General features: G+C 37.8%; 1 protein-coding gene across 1 annotated transcript in view; it reads left to right on the forward strand.

Annotated features, from left to right (window-relative positions):
• MEGF10 (multiple EGF like domains 10) overlaps positions 1–25677 on the forward strand; it is a 101446-nt gene that overhangs the window by 33087 nt on the left and 42682 nt on the right. Inside the window, exons 5-8 of the mRNA XM_424719.8 lie at positions 4273–4365; positions 18017–18263; positions 18552–18672; positions 20408–20544. Of these exons, the coding sequence (XP_424719.3) occupies positions 4273–4365; positions 18017–18263; positions 18552–18672; positions 20408–20544 (598 nt within the window). The remainder of the gene's footprint in view (positions 1–4272; positions 4366–18016; positions 18264–18551; positions 18673–20407; positions 20545–25677) is intronic.

A 25677-nucleotide genomic window follows, 5' to 3' on the forward strand; every position in this document is an offset into this window, starting at 1 on the left:
ATTCCTAAGAACACTAAAGGAGGATTAAGCCTGTTGAATTTCCCTGAGACAGGAGGTGGAAGATAGGCAGACTACAGGGAGAATTAAGACTCTATCTTGGTGTATGTAACTGAATACCACTCACCTTAACAAAAAAGCAGACATCAAGCACAGAAAAAAAAGGATTGACCAAAAGGATTGCATGTTCTCGCATGCAGTGTAGATGGGAAGACTTCATTTGAAAAAGCACATTTATAATGCGGTTGAAAAGGTACATGAATTTCATCTTGCACAAAATGTGCTGAGGGACCATACTTTAATTAACGTAAAGGAAGTTGAAGTTAATTGTTGTGCGATATCTAAGGATTCTTTTCCATTCTGAGTATAAAGTATTTATGCACTCAAACTTCACTCACAAAATTTTGAGAACTTTAACAGGCAAAGAAGCTTATTTGTTCCTGAAAAATGGGATGTAACTCTTCAAATTATTCTTTCTGAAGACTGTAGGTATCCAAATATAGTTAGAAAGGTGTTAGCAGAAATGGCAAAGCATGGAGTAATGCATTTGTTATGACTTCTTTTGTTGGAAATCATTTCTGTGAATAAATAATATGCAGATGTACTTAATGCCAAAAGTAGATCTCATTCAATCATCACTCTGTTCTGTCTAATATTAATTCACCTTGAAGTTGGTCAGAATTTCACTTAATAGGAGATTTCAGGTATGAAATCAGGTATGACTTCAGGGAACTGTTTATTTGATGATGTGACTCATTTACCTATGTGCATAATTACAATCAAAATATTTCAAGCTTTTGTTCATTTTAATTTTCAAGGGCTTTTTCAAGGGAATAAATGACAGATATAAAAATGCATGCATGAACTGTAATTAAAGGCAAGAATAGTCTTTTTCACATCTTATTACTGGAAATACTTTTCTATCTTTTTACATTAGGTAATGCAATGCACAGCTGTCTAGATGTTGTCAGTGGTGACTTATGATTAAATAACTACATAGCACTTTCTTAATCAAAGAGAACAGATTCATAACCATTCAGAAATTTCAAGTTTTATGTTCTACTCTTCATATACCAACTCAGAAGTGGTGCGAGATGCTGGAGTTACTCCTCTCAGCTATGATACTTAAAGTAGTAGGAGGAGCAGTCTGCATGTCCACGGCAGGTGTTATGCTGGTATATACATAGGTGTTTGAATTGCAGTCTTCTCTTGAGCTGATCGTCATCTCCTTCCTCACTCTGGTGTCGGTATGAGCCATATAATCAGTATGTAAAAATGGCATCTTGATCTAAAATTGCATTACATTCTTGTTTGTAATACGTTTCTTGTACATACCTACAAGAAACATTTCTTGTATGACTAGTTTAGCTCCCTTGGTATAAGTACCCCTTCCAAAACTGTAGTAATGCAGCACGTCTACAATTGATTGTTTTTTGAGAAGCCATTGTCTCACTTCATTTTCAGCTTGCTGTAATTGTGGTGTTGATGGTCTTGGCACTTAAGACACATCTTTAGTTCATGTTGCTGAGTTTCCTCAGCAGGGCATTTTTATTTGGCTGGTGGCAGAAACACGAGTGAGTTAGGAAGAGAACTTAAGAAGCCAGGTGACCCTCTGTCTGGGGAACTGGGCAGGATATTTTATGGATGCTTCAAGTTAGCTGATGATACTATATCGTCAGGAAAGGCCAGTCTTCCTCCTGTGCTTAGGAAAATGCAAAGATGTGATCTGCTGAAATATAGATATGTCAGTCAGACAAGGCAGAATTTTAGGGATGATTTCGAAGGAAACAATAAGGCACAGAAGAATGGGGAAAATAAGATGAAGAGGCAAATACGCAACTGCAATCTCTGATTGCTTTTCATATGATAACTGATTTTTGCTTAGGAAGGAACATGATATGACTTAGAGAATTTACTGCTGTCAGTGAATTTTTGGCACTGCTCAGTATCAAAGAGATTTCAGAGTAAGTTTTTCATTTGCTTTTGCACATAAGTATTTTTTTACAGCTTGTGTAAGAGGAATGAGAAAATTCTCTCTGTTCCTGGTGTTATTTAGGCCTTTTCAGCTTGTTTGCTAGTACTCTTCACATTGCTTGCACCTTGCACATTTTTTAGATCATGTAATAAATTGTGGTTCCCTTGTCCCTAAATTCATTGCAAAAATTTTGGTATAGATAGTCCCTTAGGAACGTTAACTATAGTTCTGTTAACAAGAACCGGTTAGACTAGTTAGTGTATACAGAATAATTATTTTGGTTACAGAATAGGTTTTTATGTATATCTGGAATAGAGAGGGAAATTGTTTCTTGTTTGGATTATTAAATTTGGATTTTTTTTGCATTAAGAAACTTAAAAAAGAAAACGTGATTTTTAAGACGTATATACTTTTAGCATTTTTGAAACATTCTTGGCTTTAGTTCAACATATTCAAAGTAAAAGTTACGTTACACTACTTTCAGAAAAAAAATTATGTATTTGTATGCCACATATTTTAAGTGTTTTTGTGTTGTTTGGAAGCAACATTTTTTAAGGTTCATCAGTGTTCCTTATCTACGTGAATTCTAATTTCTAGAGTCAGCAGAGTTTTGGATGTAAAAAAATGCGGACATTAGTAATGATGTTGGGTTTTCATTGAGATTTTCATACATGTGCACACAGACAGACATACATTTGCTCTGCTACCTCGTATTGTCTTATGGTTTACTGGGAAGATTTTTCACACAATTGGCTCTGAGAAACCTTCAGTGCCAAAGGCAGCACTTATTAGGCAAGAATCTTCAAAGATGTAAGTAATTCATGTCTAGTTGTAAAAAATGGAAATGTATGATGTATTATTTAGTAACTATTTCCATAATAGGTAGAGAGCAATGAAATAGTTTTGTACTTTATATTACTGGACAGTTACAAATATTCTCCCTGTTAATTTCTAGTGAAGGTCATTTTAATGCACATCTGAAAAGTGTCTTGTAAGATGTAGCAGTTAAGAAGGAAAGTTAAGGGTTGTAATATGTAGTTAATGTCTGGGATCCCAAATAACCAATAATTTTAGTAATACATATTATTAATTGCTTTCTGGCTTTCTTTTTCTGCGGTCACACAAAATATAAAGATGACTATCCTGCTTTATGATGCTGAATTAGGAAAAAAATTGCAGGACATTTTGCAGGTATTTTTCCTAGTTATTGTGTAGTATTTCCAATCATTTCAGAACATAAATAATTTGTGTATACGCTCATTAATCTTCTTGTAAACACCAGCTTTGTCTTTTCATATTGTTCACTTTGTATTCATTGGTACACTAGTCAGATTCCTGTCATAGCTTTTCTGGAAATGAAGGTATAAGAAAATTCTCATCCTTTGCACATTTTTTAAGTTTTATTGCTGTTTGAACTGGATGGAAATTATTACACTGTATATACTTTGGAAAGCTGAGAGCATTTCTTTATGAATATGATGCCAGCAACATGCTGATTGCCAATTCTTCTTCTTCAGTGTCTTGTATTCTGAGTCAGTTATATTGGTCTGCTGGGTATTGGAGCCATTTCAAGTTTTGTATAAAAGTTTCAAAGGAAAGCCTTATTTCAAAATAAACCACAACTGTAGAAACACAAATATATGTGCTTGCAAACTATTATGAGTAATGATAGTGAAAAGTTTCAAGCAGCTCCACTTAGCACTTATTATAGAGGTTGCAATAATTCATAAAATTTATACCTTGTGACTTACCTTGTCATCAGTGTTTTGAACTGTGCAACCATTCAAAAAAATCAATGTTAAGATATTGATATGCTGCAAATTATATTTATCCACACTGTTTTTGCTTGCAGAGGTTTCCATCTCTCTTGGCATAAGAGTTGGGTTAATAGAATAACAGAGTGGGTTGAGATTGGCAGTCCTTCTGATCCAACAATCTGCTGAAGCAGAGACACTTAAAGCCAGTTGCCCCTTACCATGGCCAACAGCTTTCCAACATGTGTTATGATATGACTATTTTTTTCACTAAACGTGGATGATTTTCTCTTTTCTACATGTAGACATATTTGAATGATACCAACACAGTTTGACTGGGGCCTTAAAAATATGAAAAAATAGAAGACAGAAGTTAGAATACATATTTTGAAGGGAGGCCATCAAACATTAATGTTATTATTTATTTTGCTTTTAAACAATGTTGGAGGCATGAAACATCTTGATTGGGGGTAAGTTCTCAGTATTTTTCCTATTACTAAGAGATGTCATTTTTAATTATTATTTTTCTGTTTCCTTCACTGACAGCTCACTGTGCTGACAAATGTGTCCATGGTCGTTGTATTGCTCCAAACACCTGTCAGTGTGAGCCTGGCTGGGGAGGACCCAACTGCTCCAGTGGTGAGTTTTCACCTGCTTCTGCCTATCTTGTGCTCTTTTCAGTGTGTTGTCCCCTCTTTGGGGCAGATTATCACTGATCCTGTGCTTGGTTTCCTGCTTTCTGGTCAGGGTGTTTGTTTTGAGTAATCAAGTTACTATGTGTGGTCTGATATTTATGCGCTTACTTGCAGACAACTTTTCCCTGTACCAGCGCTAAATGTCATGAGATATTAAGTGCTCAGAAATATGCCCAATAGTATAGAATTTAGTTTCTGCAGTAAGTAAATAACATGATATTTGAATGATAAAGTCTCCTTTTTTAAAAAAAAATTTCTTGATGAATGAAGAATGATGGTGTAAGGTCACATTTAAAAGCTTTGAGCTTTGAAACCACAGCTGTGTTCCCCTCTTGCATTAATAGATTCTCCCTGTTTGCTCAGTCTCTTTCCATTTTTCTCACTTTGGTGATCCTTCTCCAAATCTTTTCTTCTTCCCTTTTGCCTTAAGAGTGTGTACACAAGAGAAGGGCAGCAAGAGAGGAGTATCTTGGGAGGGACACACACAGGAGGAAGACAGATTGTCACCATCACTGCTTGGTGTACGGCCGCACTCACACACCAGTCAGCTGGTGGTCATGCTTAATAATAAATTCTGAAGGTAGAGGCTGTCACATACTTGATCCAAGAACACAGCAAAATGTCAAATCCATGAAGTGAAGTACTGAATGAAGTAATAGCATTCGATGACCATTTTAGTCACTACCACTTTCTGTACCCCTGGTTGTAAAATCATGTGCTGCAGCCAAGAAGCCAGGCTGCAATAAGACAGAGAGTGCTGACAGAGGACAGAAACTCCTCCATGGCAGGAGTGGTATCTTTGTGTACTGTCTCTTCCTCTGCCAAAGGTAATCATTTGTATAGACCATGAATTGCTTTTTTTCTTCACTTTACCCAAAACAGAGGTTCTCAGAGCAAATCAGGATTTTTGCTCATTGTAATAGGTTATCTAATCCTTCTTTCTTCTCTATTCACAAGGTGTTAGGAAATGTCATGTTTAGGCTGACAATACAACCATGTACTTCAATACAATCACGCTCAAAGAAGGTCACTCTTAGTAACTATCCACTTGAAAGGAACATACATTTTTAGTCATTAATAAAAAATAAATAAATGCTTACAATTTAAATTTCATGGGCATATGAAAATCTTTTTCATAAAACAGAGCGGATGCCTTGCAAAGATATTATGCTACAAGTTTGCTTAGTAGGAGATTCCTGTAAAAACAGTAACTGTGGAAAAACCTAGATCGTATGTGGGTCAAAAACAATTTTGGATATATTTTCACTCTCCTTTTTTTTTCCCCACTTAATAAAAATAGGGAAATTTGTTTCGTTTCGCTTTGCAGGCAAGGTGCTAATGTTACTCTGCCTGGAACTGATCTGTTGTGAAGGCAGCTTATTTCATAAAATATGGCGTGAGAAAGAGAATTAATGAATTACATGAAAAAGAACTTGTTATAACCTGCCATTGTAAGATTATTATATTTGGGGTATTGTCTTTGTATATACTTACAAGTGATTCTTTTCATAAACAAAGAAACAAAGTTTTGCTTCAGGCGTAAAATAGTTGACAGCCAAGTATGCAGATCTTGATCTACTGTGCAGGAATGTCAAAGGAAATTGTCGAAAAATGGTAACTTTTTGCCCTGCGAACTTTCTGCCTTTAAGCCTTATGAATTGAGTTTCTCTGTAACTACTTGGATTTACAAAAGTGAGCATTGCTCTGCAACACAGAATCAGGAGATATCGTTATTTATTGAGATTTCCAACTCTGAAATTCACTGAAAAGGCAATTTAAGTGAGCCAGGAATCTCTAAATCTCTCTCTGGAAATAGTTCTTTCTCTCTTGGGATTTGCTAGAGTCGATTTCCCTTACCTGCCCGTTATAATTCATTTTGAATACATGTACAGCTACTTTCTCATGCTTCTTCCTTAGCTCGCTGCCTTTGACTGCTTGTCATGGCAGTCTCAATACCAAAATTATTTTCTCATGTGAATACATAACAGGCTGAAACTGAAAGAGCCTTCATGCACCTTTGAACAGTGCAGTCTCTGGAGAATTCTGTGATCCTCTGAAGACTTTTGCAGGGCACTAAAGCTAACTGGAACTGCAGATATTTATTTCAGATTGTTGGCCTAACCCAAGAAGAAGAAGGGCAAGGTGCTAAAGAGATGAAAGGGTTTTGTTCATATGTTGCTGGGAGATTTGGCTTGGTATTTGTCCTGTTCTGTATTTACAAATTTAAGTAAGGCGTTGTTTTCACTAGATTATCCTTTTGAGTGCTGCTCTTTGTTTCTAGCCATGTGTGATTTCCTTGTCCATGTGTCTGAGAGCTACAGTGCAGATCACATCAACTTGGAGAGCAGAGAGTGCTCTTGGAAAGACAGCAAGACTTTGAATCTCTGGCACTGGATTTTGTTACTTGCCCTATGTAGGAGATTTTTACATTTCGCCTTTAACTGTATTTTCTGCCTGATCTTTGACTTGATTAATTTTAGTAACACAAAAGCACAATAAGGTAATGTAAAGAGCTACTTTATTTTTATAATTATTTCCCTTGATACAGCAAGTTATTAATTAAAAGCAAAGTTCCTGCAAATTGCCATAGTGTGTTTATATGTATCATATAAACACTTGACTACTTAATTGAATAATAGAGAAGGAACAATGATTAAGACATGTTAGTACTTTTGTAGGGCAGCCGTTCAGGGATGCAGTTGCTTACTGATGATCAGACAAGATACTGTGATGAAAAGGGGAAGATTACTCTCTGGGTGTGTGGTATTAAGCAAACTCTCAGATTGGAGCTCTCGATTCATTTCCATGGACACAAATACACTGGAAGCAACTGTCCTACTTTCGCAAAAAACTTTTCATAGAACTACAGAACTGAACTTTTTTTTTTTTTTTTTTTTTTTCCAAAATACAATCCTTTCTCTATTAGGATTGATTATTCTCCTTACACTGTCATTTCATCTGTAAGTATCTGAGAACAGAGTAAGGCCTGTAGCAGTTTCTGTCCATCTGCCAATGGACACACTCCACACACTCCACAGTTAATTTTACCTGTTGTTTCTCAGTTCTATTTACCCACTTTGTTTAAAATATTTTTTTAAACCATATGCTGTGGCTTCTATCGTGCAGTGGATTCCTGGGAGGTAATTGCATTTAAGTGCTTTCTAAACACTTTAATGTTCTCTCTAAAAGTGACAGAGTGATTGCTTGGACTAAATTGGTATATTGTACAGTAAAAGCTGAATAAGCAAGCTTCCTCCTTCCATTGCATACCAGGGTGTGCTATGGTCTAATAACCTTTTCAGGGACTAAACTTTTCAGAGACTCATTTCTTTTTGTGGCAACCATTACCTCCTAATAGCCTAGGCCAGTGATTGCTTTCAATTGAGGGGAAAGGGATGAAGATTTAAATAGAGTACCCTATCAGTATTCTTTCTCTGAGGCTGTCCTTATTCAGTGCCTATTTCTAGACCAACTCTTAACTTTTCCATCGTTCACATTCTCTGCCTTTCTGAAAACCCTGCACCCTATTTGTGAGGAAAATATGAATGGATGTTTTCTTCTATGAGTAAAAACTGAGATTTGTTTTCCAAATTTGACTCATTAAATAATATCTCCCTTGAGAATGTTGTCTCTGTGAAATGTAATTTTTCTTCAGGCCTTCTCTTTTTAGTTAAAAGTATTGCAGTCTATTACTCAGTGTTTGCTTGCAGAGAGTTTTGGTGGGAAATGATGAAGGAGATGATGCTAACATACATATAAGTGAAGGGAAAAACGAGTTGGATTGGGTGGTCACTTGTTTACAGAACTCTTCATTCTAGAAGAAAGAATGAAACTCATGCAAAACAAGTTATTATAATAATAATTTATTGACTGAGCACAGTAAATGAATGACAAATGAGTGGGCAGAAGACCTGTTGAAACTGTACCTCAGATCGAGTGAGTCAGCACAACTTGCACACTGTCAGCATCACTTTGAAGAAATGTTTGTGAACTTCAGGAGCACAAGCTAATTCTAGTCTGAGCAGAGGGGAAAACTTTAGAAAAGGATAAGGTGGTAAAGATAGCCTTGTTTGTATGTTAAAAATGTGAACAAATAGAATTTATCGAAAAAACATGACAGCAAACCAACAAATCAACCAAACCCACCTATTTTAGATTATTTTTATATCAAATTTTTAAATAGCACGTGTCAAGTTGGTTGTTGTGTGAGAACATTTTTGACAGCAGGCTGTGTATAAAGCAGTCTTCTATAAAAGTTGCTGTATAGAATGATAACTGGCTATCTAGATGTGTAGTGCTGATCAGACTACATTTTCCATTTGTAAATTACTTTTTCTGCCCATTTTCCATTCTCACTAGTAGAACCGTATTTGCTGTAAAACATAAAATATGGACCTGGTTGTCCATTTTTTTAGGTACACATGCTGTCTAATGTGGAGCCACAGTAAACAATCAGGACATTCCTTTTGTTTTTCTTCCCATGCCTAGTAGTCCACAAATAATTCCGTCAGAATCAATAGGACAGTTTCTGCATAAGCTTGGAGCAGGGGCAAAAGGCCAAAATCGATATTACACTGGCTTGACTGCAAATGATAAAGCATTCCTGGTCCCCAGCTGGCCTGAGTAATAAAGGAAAAAAGGAATGACATGTATTCTATTCTGCTTTATGATATGTGTGCTAGAACTGCCTGTGAAAACATGAATAGGCACTTTCTGTTCGATTATTTAATCTCAGATTTGTTTGAATTGCTGTATTTTCATCTGTAATTTAACTCTGATGGTGATTAATAGTAAATCATTGGGACTATAGTTTGAGGGCATGGAGGTAGAACAAGTGGCATTAAGGCATAATATGGCACCATGGTTTTATAAACCATAAGAAGAGAAGCACTGGCTTTTCCTTTAATATTTCAAGCAGTGTGTTTCAAGCTGTAATCTCAGAAAACCATCTTTTAACCTATAGATACAGTTGTTAAGGAAACTTCTAAGGTACAGTAGCTCTGCTACAGTTAGATTTCACTTACTGTTGTGGATGTTCGTTAAGTTTTCAAATCTTACTGTTTTCTTCATGATACTTGGCAGATGCAGAGTATGGCAGAAACCGGATCGCTTGGCACAGCTTGTGTGAGACGCTCACGTGAGCTGCAGGCGCTGCCAGTTTCTCAGTGGAGCTTGTAATATCCATTAACCCTTGTGAAGTGGATGTGCGAATGTTTTCTGCAGGCACCTTTGCACCCCAAATGAAACAGCCCCCTAAGTGCAGGCACCTGGCAAGGTGCACAGGAGCATCTCGTGTGTTCAGTAGCACAGCTTGTGAATCTAAAGTTGGCACTGCTTTCTGATTTTGTTTCTCAAAAGCATTCTGACTGAGAGCTTACAAGCTATACATAGAGAACTAGCTCTTGCTTAAGTTTACTAAGCTATAGCAGTCTGAAGGAATAGACTGATTTTAAACACATGCTCAAGCTGCAGAAGCTTAATTCACAGAACTTAGAAATCGCTAAACACACTAGTGAAACTGCAGTGTTCTGATACAGAGCTGTTTCCTTTGTGGAATGTAGAAAAATAGCTCATTCAGGTAAGGGAGAACTTCTCCTTCCAGCTTCCAAATGGCCACGTGCAAATGCATTCTGTTAGCAAAAGTGACAACACACCAGTTGTTTAAATTTAAGCAGTTTAAATTTAAACTTTTCCTATTACACATAACGTTCCCATGTCCTTTGCTGGAATGTCTGCAGTTCTCCTGGCTGACCTACTGATTTTGCCAGCTGAACAATTAATTTTTGCCTCAAAGAAGGCTAGTATCTTTGGACTCAGTAGCTAATCCAATAGCAAGTTAGATCAGGTGCTAAGAGGGAAAAGAGACATCACTGGAAATGGCTATCACCTTCATTGTCAGTGCAGTCACTACAGGAAATTATGAAGAGAAACAAATATATTATCTGCAAAACTCAGTTATCAGTTACAGAATTTACTTAAGTTGAGATTTACTGAAGGAAGGCGTTGCAGTAAATGCTAATCATTTTATTCCTTTGTAAAAATTTTCTGTATCAGAGAAACACATCATTACCTGTCTTTGATCATTTCTTAAGCTCAGTGTATTTGTGGTTACCCAAGTTGATCTGCTGGATAACCTCTGTGTAATTTTTTTTTTCCTCCAGTAACAATGCAAATGTGTTTTCAGTATTGGTTTTGTTTTAGTCTGTCTTATGTATTTAGTCACTGGCTAAATACACAGGATTATATTTTTGACTAATTTAAAAATTAAGGTGACCTTCAAGATGTTAGGAAGTATTACAGAAAGAAGAAAGGATAAAAACTAATATTCTACAAGGAGATCTGTGCAAAATCAGGATCATGGACAACAGCCAATTTTTAAAAATACAATGAGACGGTTACAATTTTATAACTTTTCCAGTAATAGTGATTATTTTCAACACATTTTATCTCAGTACCAAGATAAATTGAACACCAAGAGCCATCTGTATGTTTTCCTTAGCAATTATCCAGCCTTGTGTTCCAACATCTAAAGCACTTTAAAGGGTCTTCTGAAATTTATGGCATGTGAAAGGCATATAGTTCCAGTCTTTCATAGGATCTGAAAAACACATTTTTATTGTTCTTCCACTTCACGGGTCAAAAAGCTTTTACAAAGTAAAAATTGAAAAAAAAAAAAACCCAACAAAACAAATCCCTAAATTAAATTAAAGCTTAGCATTTTGAATAAAATCCTTTCTTTTACACAAAACAAAAAGCAAGAATGAAAAATATGCCACAGGCTAAAAAGCCTTCAATATAACAAATGAAATCAGATGGAAGCAAAAGACTCAGTGGAAATCCAGATTTAACACAATGTGTACTTTGGAAAAAAACAAAACAAAACAAAAAACACTATGCATTGCTGTGTCTGGGATGTAGGTAAAATAAGTCTTTTACTAAAATGCATTGATATTTTATAATTACTACGAATAACTGTCTGCAGGAAAAGATTTGTTTTCTGATATGTATATGCATTAATTTTCATAATATCTGAAGGTGACTAAAACAGACTACATCCAAGAGTGTATGGAGAATAATATCATGTTTTTATTAAATAAGGCTCTGATTTTTTTTTCTGAAGAATATTTTTATTCTTTTTTTTTTTTTTTTTTTTTTGCATTGTTTTCTGGCTTTTTAGACCCATCTCTGAAATTTTTGTTTGCTGTATTTCACATTTACTGTCTTGAAATCTGGGCTGACACACGGGCTGACAGCACTATGGGTTAATGCATTTTGTCAAATTTTGAGTATTTATTAATTTCAGAATCTGCAGAACTTGACTTTTACTCGGTTTTAATTTCACCCAGGAAAATAATTATCTGCTTCCTACCCTGCAGGAGTATCTTAAGGGAAACAAATGCGATGAATTTAGACTGATAGCTAATCAAATTGTAGTATCAGAGAATGGTTTCAGTACTCTGTAAACTTTCCAGTATACGGATGATCTGGATTTAGATTTGTGACAACTATATTTTTATTATGACTTTTTCTTAGTGAATCAATAAATGTTTTAAACAGAGAAACGCTTAGAAATTAAGATCACTAAGAATAGCATCTGCATGGCTATGACTTTTCCTGTCCATATCAGCAAAGAGTAGCTGAGAACCGATAAAGTATTATTCACATTTCGTTCTTCATAGACCAAATGTGTACAATGCATTTATGTAAGATATTATGTAGGTGATATTTGTTATCTAAGTGAAATATTCTCTTTCCTGTGAAGAAGGATTTTGATCCAATTTTCTGATAAGATTTTGATCTGAAGCATGATGTATGGTATGTCTACTTATAACTGGATATCTAAAATGCTAGTTCTATTAATGTGAATTTATATTAGGCAGGTTTCTGACTTCTGGAGCTGAGAGAAGAGATCCATATTCTAAAATACAGCCTTAGGGCAATTTATCATAGCAAGCTTTCAGTGGGTTACTCCTTTGGATAAATCAGCATTTTCTCAGTATTTTTCTATTTTACTTGCATTGGCTATACTTAGCTATTAGTAGTTGTTATTCCCCGATAATCATAGCATAACAGAATTACTTGAATTGGAAGGGATCTTAAGAGTCATCCAGTCCCAACTGTTCAACCATGGACAGAGACACCCCCCACCATCTCAGGCTACCCAGGGCCCCATCCAACCTGAGCTTGAGCGCCTCCAGGAACAGGGCATCCACAGTTTCTCTGGACAGCTGTGCCAGTGCCTCACCACTCTCTGAGTAAAGAATTTTTCCCTAATATCTAATCTAAAGCTGCCCGCTTTCATTTTGAAGACATTATACTGTGTCCAGCAATACACTTCCTGATAAAGCGTTCCTCTCCTGCTGAAGGCCCCCTTTAATACTGAAAGACTGCAGTGCTGTCTCCCCAGAACCTTCTCTTTTCCAGGCTGAACAAGCCCAGCTCCCTCAGCCTTTCTTCATAGGAGAGGTGCTCCAGCCCTCTGAGCATTTTCGTGGCCCTCCTCTGAACCCAATCCAACAGCTCCATGCTTTTCTTGTGCTGGGGGCCTAGGTCTGAACTCAGTACTCCAGGTCTTAGTGAAAGTGCAGTAGAAGGTGACAATCACTTCCCTCAATCTGATGTTCACACTTTAATGTTGCAGCCTGGGACATGGTTGACCTTCTGCGAGTAAAAATATAGAACAGAAAGTTGCCTTTGTCCTAAAGAGCCTGTAATTGATGGCAAAGAACAGATAAAAACAAAGTTCAAAACACATAATAGATGAGGGAGGAAACAAATGACACTGACAGGTAGTGATTTCAGCATATTTGCCTCAGAGTTTGTGTTAACTTTTGTAGACTTCACAGAAAGGTAGAGGCATGGAGACGGACAATTTGGCAATTTTATAGCTTGTGGTATGGAGAGCTTTGCCAAGTCAAAGGGGCTACTAGAGGAGAAGCAAGGAAGACAACAGTCTCAAAATATAACAAAGGGCCTAATGTCATGGACAGTGTAAATGTGATGGTTGATATTTGTACACTGAATGGGAAATGATAGATGAGGACTAGACCATCAAGGCCATGAAAGTAAGGACAAACCAATAGATATCTGAGAGTCAAAGAAGTGATGCCAAGGAAGGGGCAAAGATTTAGACTTATCCTTGACATGACAACTTAGAAACAAAGAAAGGATGATCAGAGCTTATGTTGAAGTTACAGGCAGCTTCAATTTATTTTACATACTGTAGCAAAGAAAATTGTTTTTTACTTAACAGTTGGCTGTGACTTATCTGAGGAAATTACATTGAAGTTTTGAAGAGACAGGGAGGAACTCTGCATATTTGCTACTGTTTATTTATTTTAGATTTGTTCTTGACCATATTGTGTTCCAGGAGAGGGAGTGGTTCACTTTGTATCTGCTTTTTGGAGATGAAGATTTTGTTCTCAATTGTTTCAAAAGACCATAAAAGTACTATAGCCCAGTACTCCAATAAGAGTCCCCTCTGTTTTGGTGACAGTGGTATATAATTCCGGAAAAATACAAAAATGCTCTCCTGTAAAAAGACAGAAAGACATGCAATCCAAACTAAAATTCCATTCTGTTATCTCGGTGATGCATGGAGGACAGCTTCAAATAACAATCGTAGAAATAGTCTATCTTAGTTTTGCTATGATATTTTGTTTTTACATCCCTATTAGTAAAAAAAAAAAAAAAAGCCCACAAAAAAACACAAAAAACAAAAAGCAAAAACAAACAAACAAACAAAAAAACGAAAGAAAACCAGAAAAAAATCACCGTCTGTCTTGAAGAAAGTGAACTGTAGCATTCTTATAGGGTAGTTGTAAGTCAGAGTTTCTAAGTATACTTTTACTGAAATGTTCTTTGAGCTGATTTGAAAGCCTTATTTTGTTCTCATTATAGGCCATTCTTTACAGAAGTACAGAATTGTAGGTGATCAAGATGGGTTTGTCAAGAATAAGCTTACTTATTCATTTTTTTTCTTTCTTTTTACTTTTCAGTGAAATCAACAACAACAAAAAAAGCCAAAAAGCCCACCAAATATGCAATCTCATTTTGTTAAAAATATATTTGTTTGTACAGAATGAGAAAGTTACCAAATTCTTCAAAGATGCTTCTAAATAATTATAGAAATGAATACTTAGTGTTATAAAATACCAAGTTTCCCTATGCTGCAATTTGCAAATAACTAGCAGTTCAGAAGCCATTTGCATAAAAGCACATTTAGCTTCACATAATGACAATATGCATTGAAGTTATGGGAACTACAGTACATTAAACTTTCACAGATGCTGCAAAAGACAAAAAAAAAAAAAAAAAGATGGCAATTTACATCATGGATTTTTGTTTCTTTCTTTCTTTTTTTTTTTTTTCCTCAGAAGTGTTTTCTTCACACTTGAATCCTTGAGCTTCTGTATGTTCCTAAAATCAACATTCGGCATTCAGTTTCATAGAGCATTTCTCTGTGTTGGTAGAGTTATACTGTCTCGAAGTTTTGTACCAAACCTGCTCGTTTAATTGAGGGCTTGTACAATGTGGTGCCCCTTTTCCCCGAGACTTCTGCTTTCACTGTGCAGCCTTTAGAAGGATAAGTTTTCCACCTGATATTTGTCGCATTGTGTGATGTGCAGACAAACAGAAAGTATAAAAGCAAAAAATGGCAACAAGATAGGGCATCAACACCACCATGTTGTTAGGCGTTTCCTTTGAAATCTTTTTTTCCCAGCAGTGTAACGTGAAGGACCTCAGGAGTCTCCTATGAAAGCCGATAGTGAGCAGTGCAGTTAGATAACATCTGCTTAAAAACAAAACAAAACAACAACAACAACGAACCCAAACGACTGGGGATCAATACAACACATATGAAAGGACAACAACAAATTATGTTCACCTTTGCAAGAATAGTGCTCTGCATTAAAACAGCAGTATTTGGCTATTTCTTTATGACAAATACAGAAAATTAACCTGAACCAGGTTTTTCTGAACACAAGACTTGTTTCTCTACTTCGCTTTTCTTTCATGCACACCCTGTGCTGAGACAGATGATGTACAACCTCAGCTCTGTTTGGCAATCAGTAGCTGGCACTTTGGTGTGTGTGTGCATGTAGTGTTAGCATATGTGTGTGTGTCTGTGACCTTGGTGCAGTCAGGACAGCAGAGCAGCTATTCTGATTAAACTCCAGCTGACAGGCTGTAATCTGACGATAGTTATTAATGCAGAGACTATCCATTCCACCAGATGAGCAGCTGTGCAACTTCCAGCTCAGCTTTCTCACTTTCTGAATACTAGGAAGCATCAGAAGCAGTCTGATGTAATAGTTGGTAAATTCAGCATTCAAAGCTACTTAAAAATAAACTCACCAGAGAAAACATTTCTACCCTTTGTCTTTTTATTTCTTTAATGGTGAGCTGAGTGTCAGTTTCTGACAAACCACTTTAATTTCCTATGGGGAATATTATTGATTAGCAGTCATCAGATGTAGACTATTTATATGTCTCATTCAAAAATATTATTTTTTTCCATTAATTCTGCAATTTCCTCCACAGTTCTGCCCATAACTCATAGTTAGATGCTAGGCTGGTGACAGGCCTTGCATAATGGACTGTTGTGCATCCATACTATGGTACAGCCATCACAGTTCTGGTAGGATGCTTCACCTTTGTGCTGTATTGAAGAATCACGTACTCAATATTTGTTACCCACCAGGCTGTTGCCAGGAGAATGGCCGTGAGACTGGAAATCCTATTAGCAGCCATATGTTACCTTTTATTTTAATGATTTCCTGCAAATATAATGTGAAGATCACGTCAGGAAGCTAATAAATTATTTTATTCTGTGCGATGCATGCTCTTGCAGTAAAATAGTCTAGAAAGGTTCAAGTTCATCGGCACAGCACATTCACCTCATACGTCAGTAAATCCCCAGGAGTCAGCAAGATGCATCCCAGGGAGAGGCAGCACACTGGGAATGGGTCTGTAAACGGAGCAGAGGGAGCGCAAGGCTCCGGTGCTTCACAAGTGAGTAGCAAGGCAGTCTCTGTGCCTGAGTGCTTGTGCAGTGGTAGATGTGAAGTATGTGGGTTTGGTCTGTATGGATCGAAACTAATTAAACCAATTCTCCAAACAGGTGTGTTTGTTGTTGCACACCACTTACCAGCTAACGGGAAAAGAACAAAAACCTGAATTTATGAACCAAACGTTGTCTGTCATGTCTTTATATCTAAGGGTGGGCTTAGGCCATGTTTGTACTTGACCGAGTTGTGCACTGGAACAGCCATGTTCTGTTGGCCTGTCTGGGTTCTTCTGTTTATCAGACATCCCTAACTTCTTTTTGGTTTTAATTATTATTGCATGAGGAATAACTGAAATTGAAATTGTATACTTTGTTTGGGAGCAGACAAATGACTGTTATCTGAATCCATACTAATGTGTTAAGAAAAAAAACAACAAGTGTAGAGGTGTCTGTTCAGTCATGAGAGAACTTGCATCTGTCTCAGAAGTTCCACTGCTCTTACATATATAATTATATCCCAAAATATTTAGTTGTCTGGGGACAATCACCTGTTCAGTAAGCAGATTACATATTCTGTGCCATGTGAGTAAGCCGAAAATAAGTAGGTATAAGTTGTGAGTGAATGTGTGTTGCCATGGGTAAAGACATCCTGTGATGAGCTGTATGCCATAGGCCGTGTGTACGGTGTTGTGTGCGTAGTCCAGAGCAGAAAGTAAATATCATCAAGTAGATAAATGGAGAAGCCACAGTGACAATAAGGTGGGTAGTCATTCTGTGAGTTTGATAGTATTGCTGGGCACTTTTAATGCGTACAGTATTTTCTGTTGCTCTGCATTTTGCTGTGTGTAGGTGTTCCCACTATCTCCACTAAGAGTACAGGTTCTTGTGATCTTTACTGGAAAAAAAGTCTTAAAAGGCTCTAATCCCTTTTCATTTGTGTAGCCTAAGTGAACAGCTCCCATAGCAGAACAATTCCTACCCTAAGGATGTGTCTCGAATTACTTTGCCGTACTTCAGGAAAGCGTGTCTGTTCTCTGCCTGTCTTTTTTGCCCCGGGAGAAGACTGAGAGAACAATGGTTGTCAGTCACTGTGGGGAGCCCAGACTTCCAGTAGCTGCAACTGACGCTTTTCTGTTGCAGTGCTGTTATTGATAGAACACAAAAATAAAACCAGGTCATTTGACCATATGATTAGCACATTCCTGTTGAACTCTAAGTGACCTTAACCTTCCGGCTCTTTACAGAATTCCCATGTTTCTCACTTAAGAAAGATTTCTTCCTAAACAGTAGGTTTTTTCTTTTGATTCTAAGATACCCTAAGTGGTTACTTACGGGGTTCTAACAGGCTGCACTGGCACACATAAGAAAAGATGCACTTGAATGACTGTGAAGACACACTGGATAACCAAATCTGTTGCATCCAGATAATGTTTTACCACCAAATATAACTAAGGATGTTCCCAATAACAACTTCGGTGTGTAACTTTTTCTTTCTCTTTTCTTACAGTTGACTCATAAAGTTCCATGAATGCTCTAATGTGAGCTACTGTGAAAATGGTTGACATTTTTCCTTCTGCCCTTCCAGCCTGCGACAGTGACCACTGGGGACCTCACTGCAGCAGCCGCTGTCAGTGCAAAAACGGAGCCCTGTGCAACCCCATCACTGGAGCCTGCCACTGTGCGTCTGGTTTCAAAGGGTGGCGCTGCGAGGAGCGCTGTGACCAAGGGACATATGGAAATGACTGCCATCAGAAATGTCAGTGTCAGAATGGAGCCACCTGTGACCACGTGACTGGAGAGTGCAGATGTCCTCCTGGATATACCGGAGCCTTGTAAGTAGAGGGCATGTTGTATACAGGAGGGATATGCAGAATATAAAGAGTGCTAACAGGGGAAATCAACTTTGGAGTAACTACTGTTAGTTACAGAAGGTAACTCCTGTTACCTTCCAGGTGTGTTGCATGGATGCTATACAAAATTCAGTTTGCTTCTATTGTGAACTGCTTTCTGTTGCCTACTTTTGACCACAAAAAAATGATAGCATTAGCAATAGAGAGGTAGCTGGAGGACGAGCCTTGTGCCCAATTAACAGTTGTGTCTGCTGTGTACCACCTCTGCAGCTGTGAGGATCTCTGCCCCCCGGGGAAGCACGGGCCGCAGTGTGAGGAGAGATGCCCCTGCCAGAATGGAGGCATCTGCCACCACGTGACCGGGGAGTGTGCATGCCCACCAGGATGGATGGTAAAAACCCTTTCTAAAATCAACAGTGCTCTGCAAAATTTCCATATTTCTAGATTTCAGGCAGCATCAGAAAAGAGCTGTGGATTAGAACATAAAATGCAGTCCGCCTGTAGCCAGGAGTAATAAGAAGTGTATTTCAGCATAAAGAACTGGAATAAAATACTTGAAAAACCATCTGTTGCTGAAAATCCTCCAGTTCTGCACTGCTGTTTTAACCATGTAAGGTCCTGGGAAGCAAGGGATGTGAATTATCCTTTGAATTTTGTCTAGAAAATGTTCACTTTGAGATAGAACATAATACTCTAGGGAGCCGATACCTCCTTAGAAAGACATTATGTATTTTTCGCAGGGTATTTTGCATCTATTTTCAAATGTATAGTATGCATTTAAAAAAAAAAAAAACAACACCCAAATTTTGAGGTATGGTGTTAAGTGATGCTAACAGAAACAAGACATCAGAACTTGACCATTGTCTTTTGACTTTCAACCCTCTGGTCAGTGGATAGGGAAAGATGCATACAAATGAAATTCCTTGTTTGCATGCAGGCTCCCTTACCAGACTGCCACTTCTGAGTTAGGAAGTTGGAAGGTGATCAAAAGGATGGAAAGTGTTTATTGAACTTCTAATTATCTCATGATATATGAGGAGGTCAGTGGTAACATGAGCTCTTCACCAGCTAGGGTACATCACTGTGAGCAAATGATGTCTAACTATGTAAGCACTGCTCACCTGTCAACCTAACTTGGATTATAGTAATTTTAACATTTATTCCATTTCGTGATGGAAGAACATAAATTACTGATCACAGGATACAGTTGTTTGCATTTTGTCTTTAATTCCTCTACTGGCATCAATGCCACTAATGTAAAGACATATAGCATATGAAGAAATAGTGAAAATTTTGTGCCAGTGTGTATCTTAACTAATAAGTTACTATTTAGCTTTCAGATTAGTTATCCATTCCAAATAGCTATTTAAGCATAATTCAATGTTAGTTTTAGATTTTTCAATTTTGTGTGAAGCAATTTTGTTAACATAACCTTTTTTGCTTTCCATGTAAAGTTGGCGTAAAGTAGTCAAATACAAGCTCTAAAGTGTTTTATGTTAGCTAAAATTCCCATGTATCTTTTGCCTGATGAGATACCTATAAATCTGCTTCTCTTGAATTGGCTTCTTAAAAGTCTTAAGGTCTGATATTTTTGTCAGTACATAACTGCAGTTAATTCCAAATATGTAATTAGCAGTGCAGAAATTGAAATTTTGTGGAAAAGAAGCTTTTAAGGTATTTCACTGCTTTCAGTGCAATTAGGCAGCTTTTCCTTTCATTGGAAATAACAAGAGATCACAAAATCATGTAATTGAGGCATTACAGCAGTTGTAGATTTCTATGCTCTTAATCGCTGGGGGGCATTTCCAGATGTCCTGATATATATGACTGCTAATAAAGAAATTGGAAAGAGTTTGACATCAATAAGTCTTAAATGTTTTTTAATTATCAGTGTTGCTAAGAATTAGTATTTTCCATGAGTTTTGGCCTGCTAAATGGAAATCCTGGAGGACTTTACTATTTAATGCTGAAATATAGACTGTGAGATGGAGATGAGACTTTCATTTCCAAGATCTGCACTAGATGAGTAACATGATCTTGATCTCCCTGCATTACAAACCTTTCTTCCTTGTCCATTCAACCTGAAATCAAAATGTAAGACTTTTTTTTTTTTTCTGCATACACAGGGCATGGTCTGTGGTCAGCCTTGTCCTGAAGGTCGTTATGGGAATAACTGTTCCCAGGAGTGTCAGTGCCACAATGGAGGGATCTGCGACTCAGCGACAGGTCAATGCCATTGCAGCCCAGGCTATACAGGAGAACGGTAAGAAAAAAATCATTTTTGCCAGACTCCCGAACCTGCAAGGGATCTGCTACAACAGAGAAAGTAGAGAAGTGGTAGAAAGACAAATGCAAATGCCCATTATATGAATAAAAGTTTTGTGGAAACTTATCTGATACTGAATCTCAAGTTTAAAATGATTACTTTTATGTAAAGAGTTGCTTGGTTTCAGGATTTTTATGCTGTGGCCCACACTCTGCCAGTGTCCTGTGGGTCTTCATTGGAGTGCTGTGCAGAATGATATAGACAGTAGAAAGTATTCCATTCAAATAAGGAAATGAAACTTTCGTATTTTCTAATTTGTTGTTAAAAAATCTTCTTCGGTGGATTTCAGAGGAAAGAAAATGTCAATTTTTGAGGCAGGGTAAAGCGGTGAAAGAAATGCTTTCCTGCGTATATTTTAAACAGCACACAACTCATGTGCTGAAGTCAGCAGTGGCTTAATCACTGTGGTCAGTCCAGGGGATCTCCGCCAACAATAGTATTATAACCATATGCTCTTCCCACATGAGCTTCACAGGACATAGAGAAAGCTGTGTCAGGCATAAGTGAAAAAAAATCTGAAGAAGAGACACAATTAGTTCAGTGCCATTTGTCTGCAAAAGTTGAGGACTGCTCCAGAAGAAATGCCTCCTATTTTATTATGTTGGACTGTAGTGTCAGAGGTAGATGTTGGTGGTATGGCATGCTAAGGAACATTTGAGATGAGAAGGTGATCAGAGACAACCAGCATGGCTTCATGAAAGGAAGGTCGTGCCAGACCAATCTGATGGCCTTCTGTGATTGAGTGACAGCATCAGTGGACAAAGTGAAAGCAACTGATGTCATCTACCTGGATTTCTGCAAAGCCTTTGACATGGTCCTCTCCCACATTCTACATTCTTTTCTATAAATTGGAGAGATACAGATTAGAAGGGTAGACTATTCAGTGGATAAGGAATTGGTTGGATAGTCACAGCCAGAGTGTTGTGATCTACAGATATATGTGCAAGTGGAGGCCAGTGATGAATGATGTCCCCCAGGCATTTGACTTGGGACCGGTACTCTTTAACATCTTGATCAGTGACATAGATGATGGACTTGAGGGCAAGATTACTGATGAGACCAAGATGGGTGGTGTAGTTGATATGGCAGAAGGAAGAGATGCCCATCCAGAGAGACCTTGATAAACTGGAGAGCTGGGCCTGTTTGAACCTAATGAGGTTCAATAAAGCAAAGTGCAAGGTTTTGCGCTTGGTTTGGGGTAATCCCAGATATGTATACAGACAAGGAGAAGAACTTCATAAGAGTTGCCCTGCTGAGAAGGACTTACGGGTCCTGGTAGATGAAGAACTTAACATGAGCCAGCAGTGTGTGCTTGCAGCCCAGAAAGCCAACTGTATCCTGGGCTGCACAGAAGAGGGGTGCAGTAGGGCAAAGGAGGTGATTATCCCCCTCCACTCTGCCCTGGTGAGACCCCAGCTGGAGTACTGTGTCTGTGTCTGGGGCTCCCAATGCAAGAAAGATGTCATGCTTTTGGAGAGGGTATGGAGGAGGGCTACAAAGGTGATCCAAGGGCTGGAGCTCCTATACAGATGCTGGGATGGTTCAGTTTGGAGAAGAGAAGGCTACAGGCAAACCTCATTATGGCCTTCCGGTATTTAAAGAGAGATTATAAACGTGAGAGAAATTAACTTTTTACATGGGTAGACAGTGTTAGGACAAGGGGGAGTGGATTTAAACTAAAGGGTGGAAGATTTAGATGTAAGGGGGAAAATTTCCACTGAGCGGGTGGTAAGGTGCTCGAACAGGTTGCCCAGAAAAGTGGATGTCCTGTCCCTGGAGGTGTTCAAGGCCAAGTTGGATGTGGCCCTGGTCAGCCAGATCTAATACTTAATCTAGTGGCTGGCAAGCCTCCCTGTGGCATGGGAGTTGGAGCATGATGATCCTTGGGGTTCCTTCCAATTCAAACCATTCTATGATTCTATGAAAGCTTGTGCCAGGTGGGGTCCCATGAATGTTCACACAGGAACAGAAAGAATATCATACACAAGCTTGTCAGGATCTATTGAACCAATACAAGGCTGAAGGTGACGGCTTCCTGGATCACATCCCTACCAGTGACAAGATGTGGTGTCACCACTATGAGCTGGAGTCAAAATGACAATCCATGGAGTGGAAAGGTGAATTCCCTATCAAAGAAAATGTTTAAGACACATCCCTCAGCAGGTAAATGGATCCTTCCCTGTTTCCTGGAACCCAGACAAACCACTGCAATACTGTCTAAGCTGAAGGCTCAAACTTCAGAGGCAGGACAGACTAGAAGACAACCTTTCTCTTGCAACACAGTAACTCTAGGCCCCATATCAGTTTGAAGACAGTGGAGCCCACTGCCAATCTTGTCTGGACTACCCAACCATGCCCACCATGCCCACCAAATTTTGCACCTTCTGACTTTCTTCTGTTTGGACTGATGAAAGATGCACTGTGTGGGCAATATTTTCCTAGCAACAGTGCTGTCATAGCAGCTGTGAAACAGTGGGTCACCTCTGCTGATGCAAATTTTGGTATGCATTCTCTTAGTTCATTACTGGCAAAAATGTGTAACTAATGGTGTTGACTGTGTTGAAAAAGAGTTTTCTGTAGCTGAGAATTTGCTCTATCAATTGGCATTATTTTACCCCTTGAATCTGTTGTAGATTCCATTGGGATAAATAGGAAGCATTACTTTTGGAGTGACCTATGCAAATTTGCCTCTGAGGAAATAGTGCAGTAATTGGTAGATGCATTTAAAGAGACGCATTTCAGCAGGGAAATCAATAGAGTATTCATGTGAGAATCCACGTATCACTCTCTGGTCTTTCTTAAAGCAAATTTTTTTGTCTTGGAATATAAATCTGACTGTAGTCTGAAATTCCTTGCAGTATTTTGATTCCTTTTGCAAGTCAGCTCCCTCCTTACTGCAAAATAGGGTGGATTTGTCAATCTTTTGTTTTTTTCAAGATACTCTAAGGGCAGGAATGGGTCAGGAGCAAGATTGTAGACAGCCAGTTATTTCATGGCTGTAGACTGGCAAGGGTTGCAAGTATTACAAGAAATGCATGGGCATTGGCTGAGCTAGTGTGGACATGCCAGCAGCAAAAATGACAATATTTAAAGGTGCTAAACTATTCTCAGCCTTTGTTTTTAACTTACTAGTATCTGCCTGAGATTTCAGTGGGGTTAGCTGCTCCTGGAACTTGGTCATACAGCAAGAAGAAAAGAATTGCTGGAGTATAATCACAGTTTAGAGGTGATCTAATTTAACACAAGAGAGTCTAGTTTAAAGTTGAACTCTTCAAAACTGATGAAGATGCTATTAAAAAGAAGTGGGAGGGATAAATCTTGTCTAATTTGTCTGGGGTTACTGGTTGCCATTTGGAGAAATTTCATTCTCAACTTTATTTGTATAACTTTATTAGGAAAGATTTAGATAGATTCCACTTTATTGTAATGCTACCCCTCTGAAGTAAAAGAGATTTTATTCCTGGCTCCAGTCAGAGCAGTTAAAAACACCTTTAAATTCGCAGATTGAGGTATGTACCACAGAAGCATGAAATGCCTTCCCATTCTACCTCAGAGGGCTCTGCTGAACATGTTGCAGTGTCATACTAGTCTTTGAAATTCTCCTGAAGTAAACCATAAATCATACAGTTTTATTCTTAAATGCTAACTGTATAAGAAAAGTGGAAAGAGAATACCATTTAGATTTTTTTATATGACTGGTGGAATCCGCAAGTTTTAAGTAGATAAAAGCATTAACAGTGTGTCGTATTATCAGGTAATCTGTAACTTGATAAAGCATACATGTACCCAAATTGTAGAAGATGTTATGTGCATGTTATTCGCTGATGAACTGACAACAGGCCTCATGGCTTTGGTCTCAGAATGTTCTGGTCAGAAGCTTTGAGATTTAGATATTTTATTGTTTTGTCTATGTTTACTTAATTAATAGTTTATAGGATACTTACACTGCTGAATATGGATATTTTCCATGAGATGCAACCTATGAAATGTTATCATCCCTGACTCTGGGGCATAAACCTGTTAAGCTGAGAGTTACCCTGGTTACCCCGACACACACAACCAAATACTTTAAGTGTTCTTGATGCTGGAGCCTTTAGTGGTTCTGTAGTGCTACTGACAGTTAAAGATGAAGACAATATGCTTGCATCATATCTATTAAATCACCGAATAAGCTTTTATGAGAGGACTCATTAGGAATCAATTTTCAAGTTCACAGTTACTGGAGATTGTCCTTTAGTAGTCAGGCCTAGACAGTTAAACATATAGTCTGATCTTTGTGAAAAATGTGTTTAATGTATGAAAGATTAATGAAATACAAATTAGCTAAGTCAGTTATCTTCTAAACATTCTGTGAACAGTGGGGAAAACTTCGATGAATACTATATTTATTAGGAGACATTCTCCTTAAGGAGCAACAAACAATTATTGCTACATATCCATATGGGTATGTAGCATATGGGTTAACATATGGGTTAAACTCCAGTCTTCTCTAACATATGAGTACAAAATCAGTAAAGTCAGGTGAAATAAAGAGTTTGGGATTCTTGATGATTTTCCCAGGTCATTATATGAATCTACTAAGGGTAAGGAAATCAGTATAAAGAAAAAGTTCAGAATGAAATTCAGGAAATAGAGTCATTGTGAAAACAACATATGTTTAGAAACATAATTAGAAAGTGCCCTCTCTGGAGTCACCTGAAAGTAATGGCAGGAATATTCTGCCTGAGTGTCTGCTGGCTATTCACAGTATTGCTAAGCAGAGTATCCAGATCACTAACCATAAATAAATAAATAAATAAATAAATAAAGATAAAAATTATAGGTGGACATCTTTTGAAACAAAATTCTTGAAAATTTATTACATTTCATACCTAACTTCTGATTTAAGATGATTCATTTTTGTTCTGGTTATTGAATGTGAAATGCAGTGGTCTGTGTATGCCCGTTGTCTCCTCTGTTGGAGAGAAGAGAGACCTTTTTCACAGGAATCTGAAGAGGCAGTGTTTTTCAGCCTGTCTTGTTAGCAAAGGAATCCGGAGAGACAGGCATTTTTCAACTTAATGGTACATA

The sequence above is a fragment of the Gallus gallus genome, chromosome Z (genome assembly GCF_016699485.2).
Source record: "Gallus gallus isolate bGalGal1 chromosome Z, bGalGal1.mat.broiler.GRCg7b, whole genome shotgun sequence".
NCBI lineage: Eukaryota > Metazoa > Chordata > Aves > Galliformes > Phasianidae > Gallus > Gallus gallus.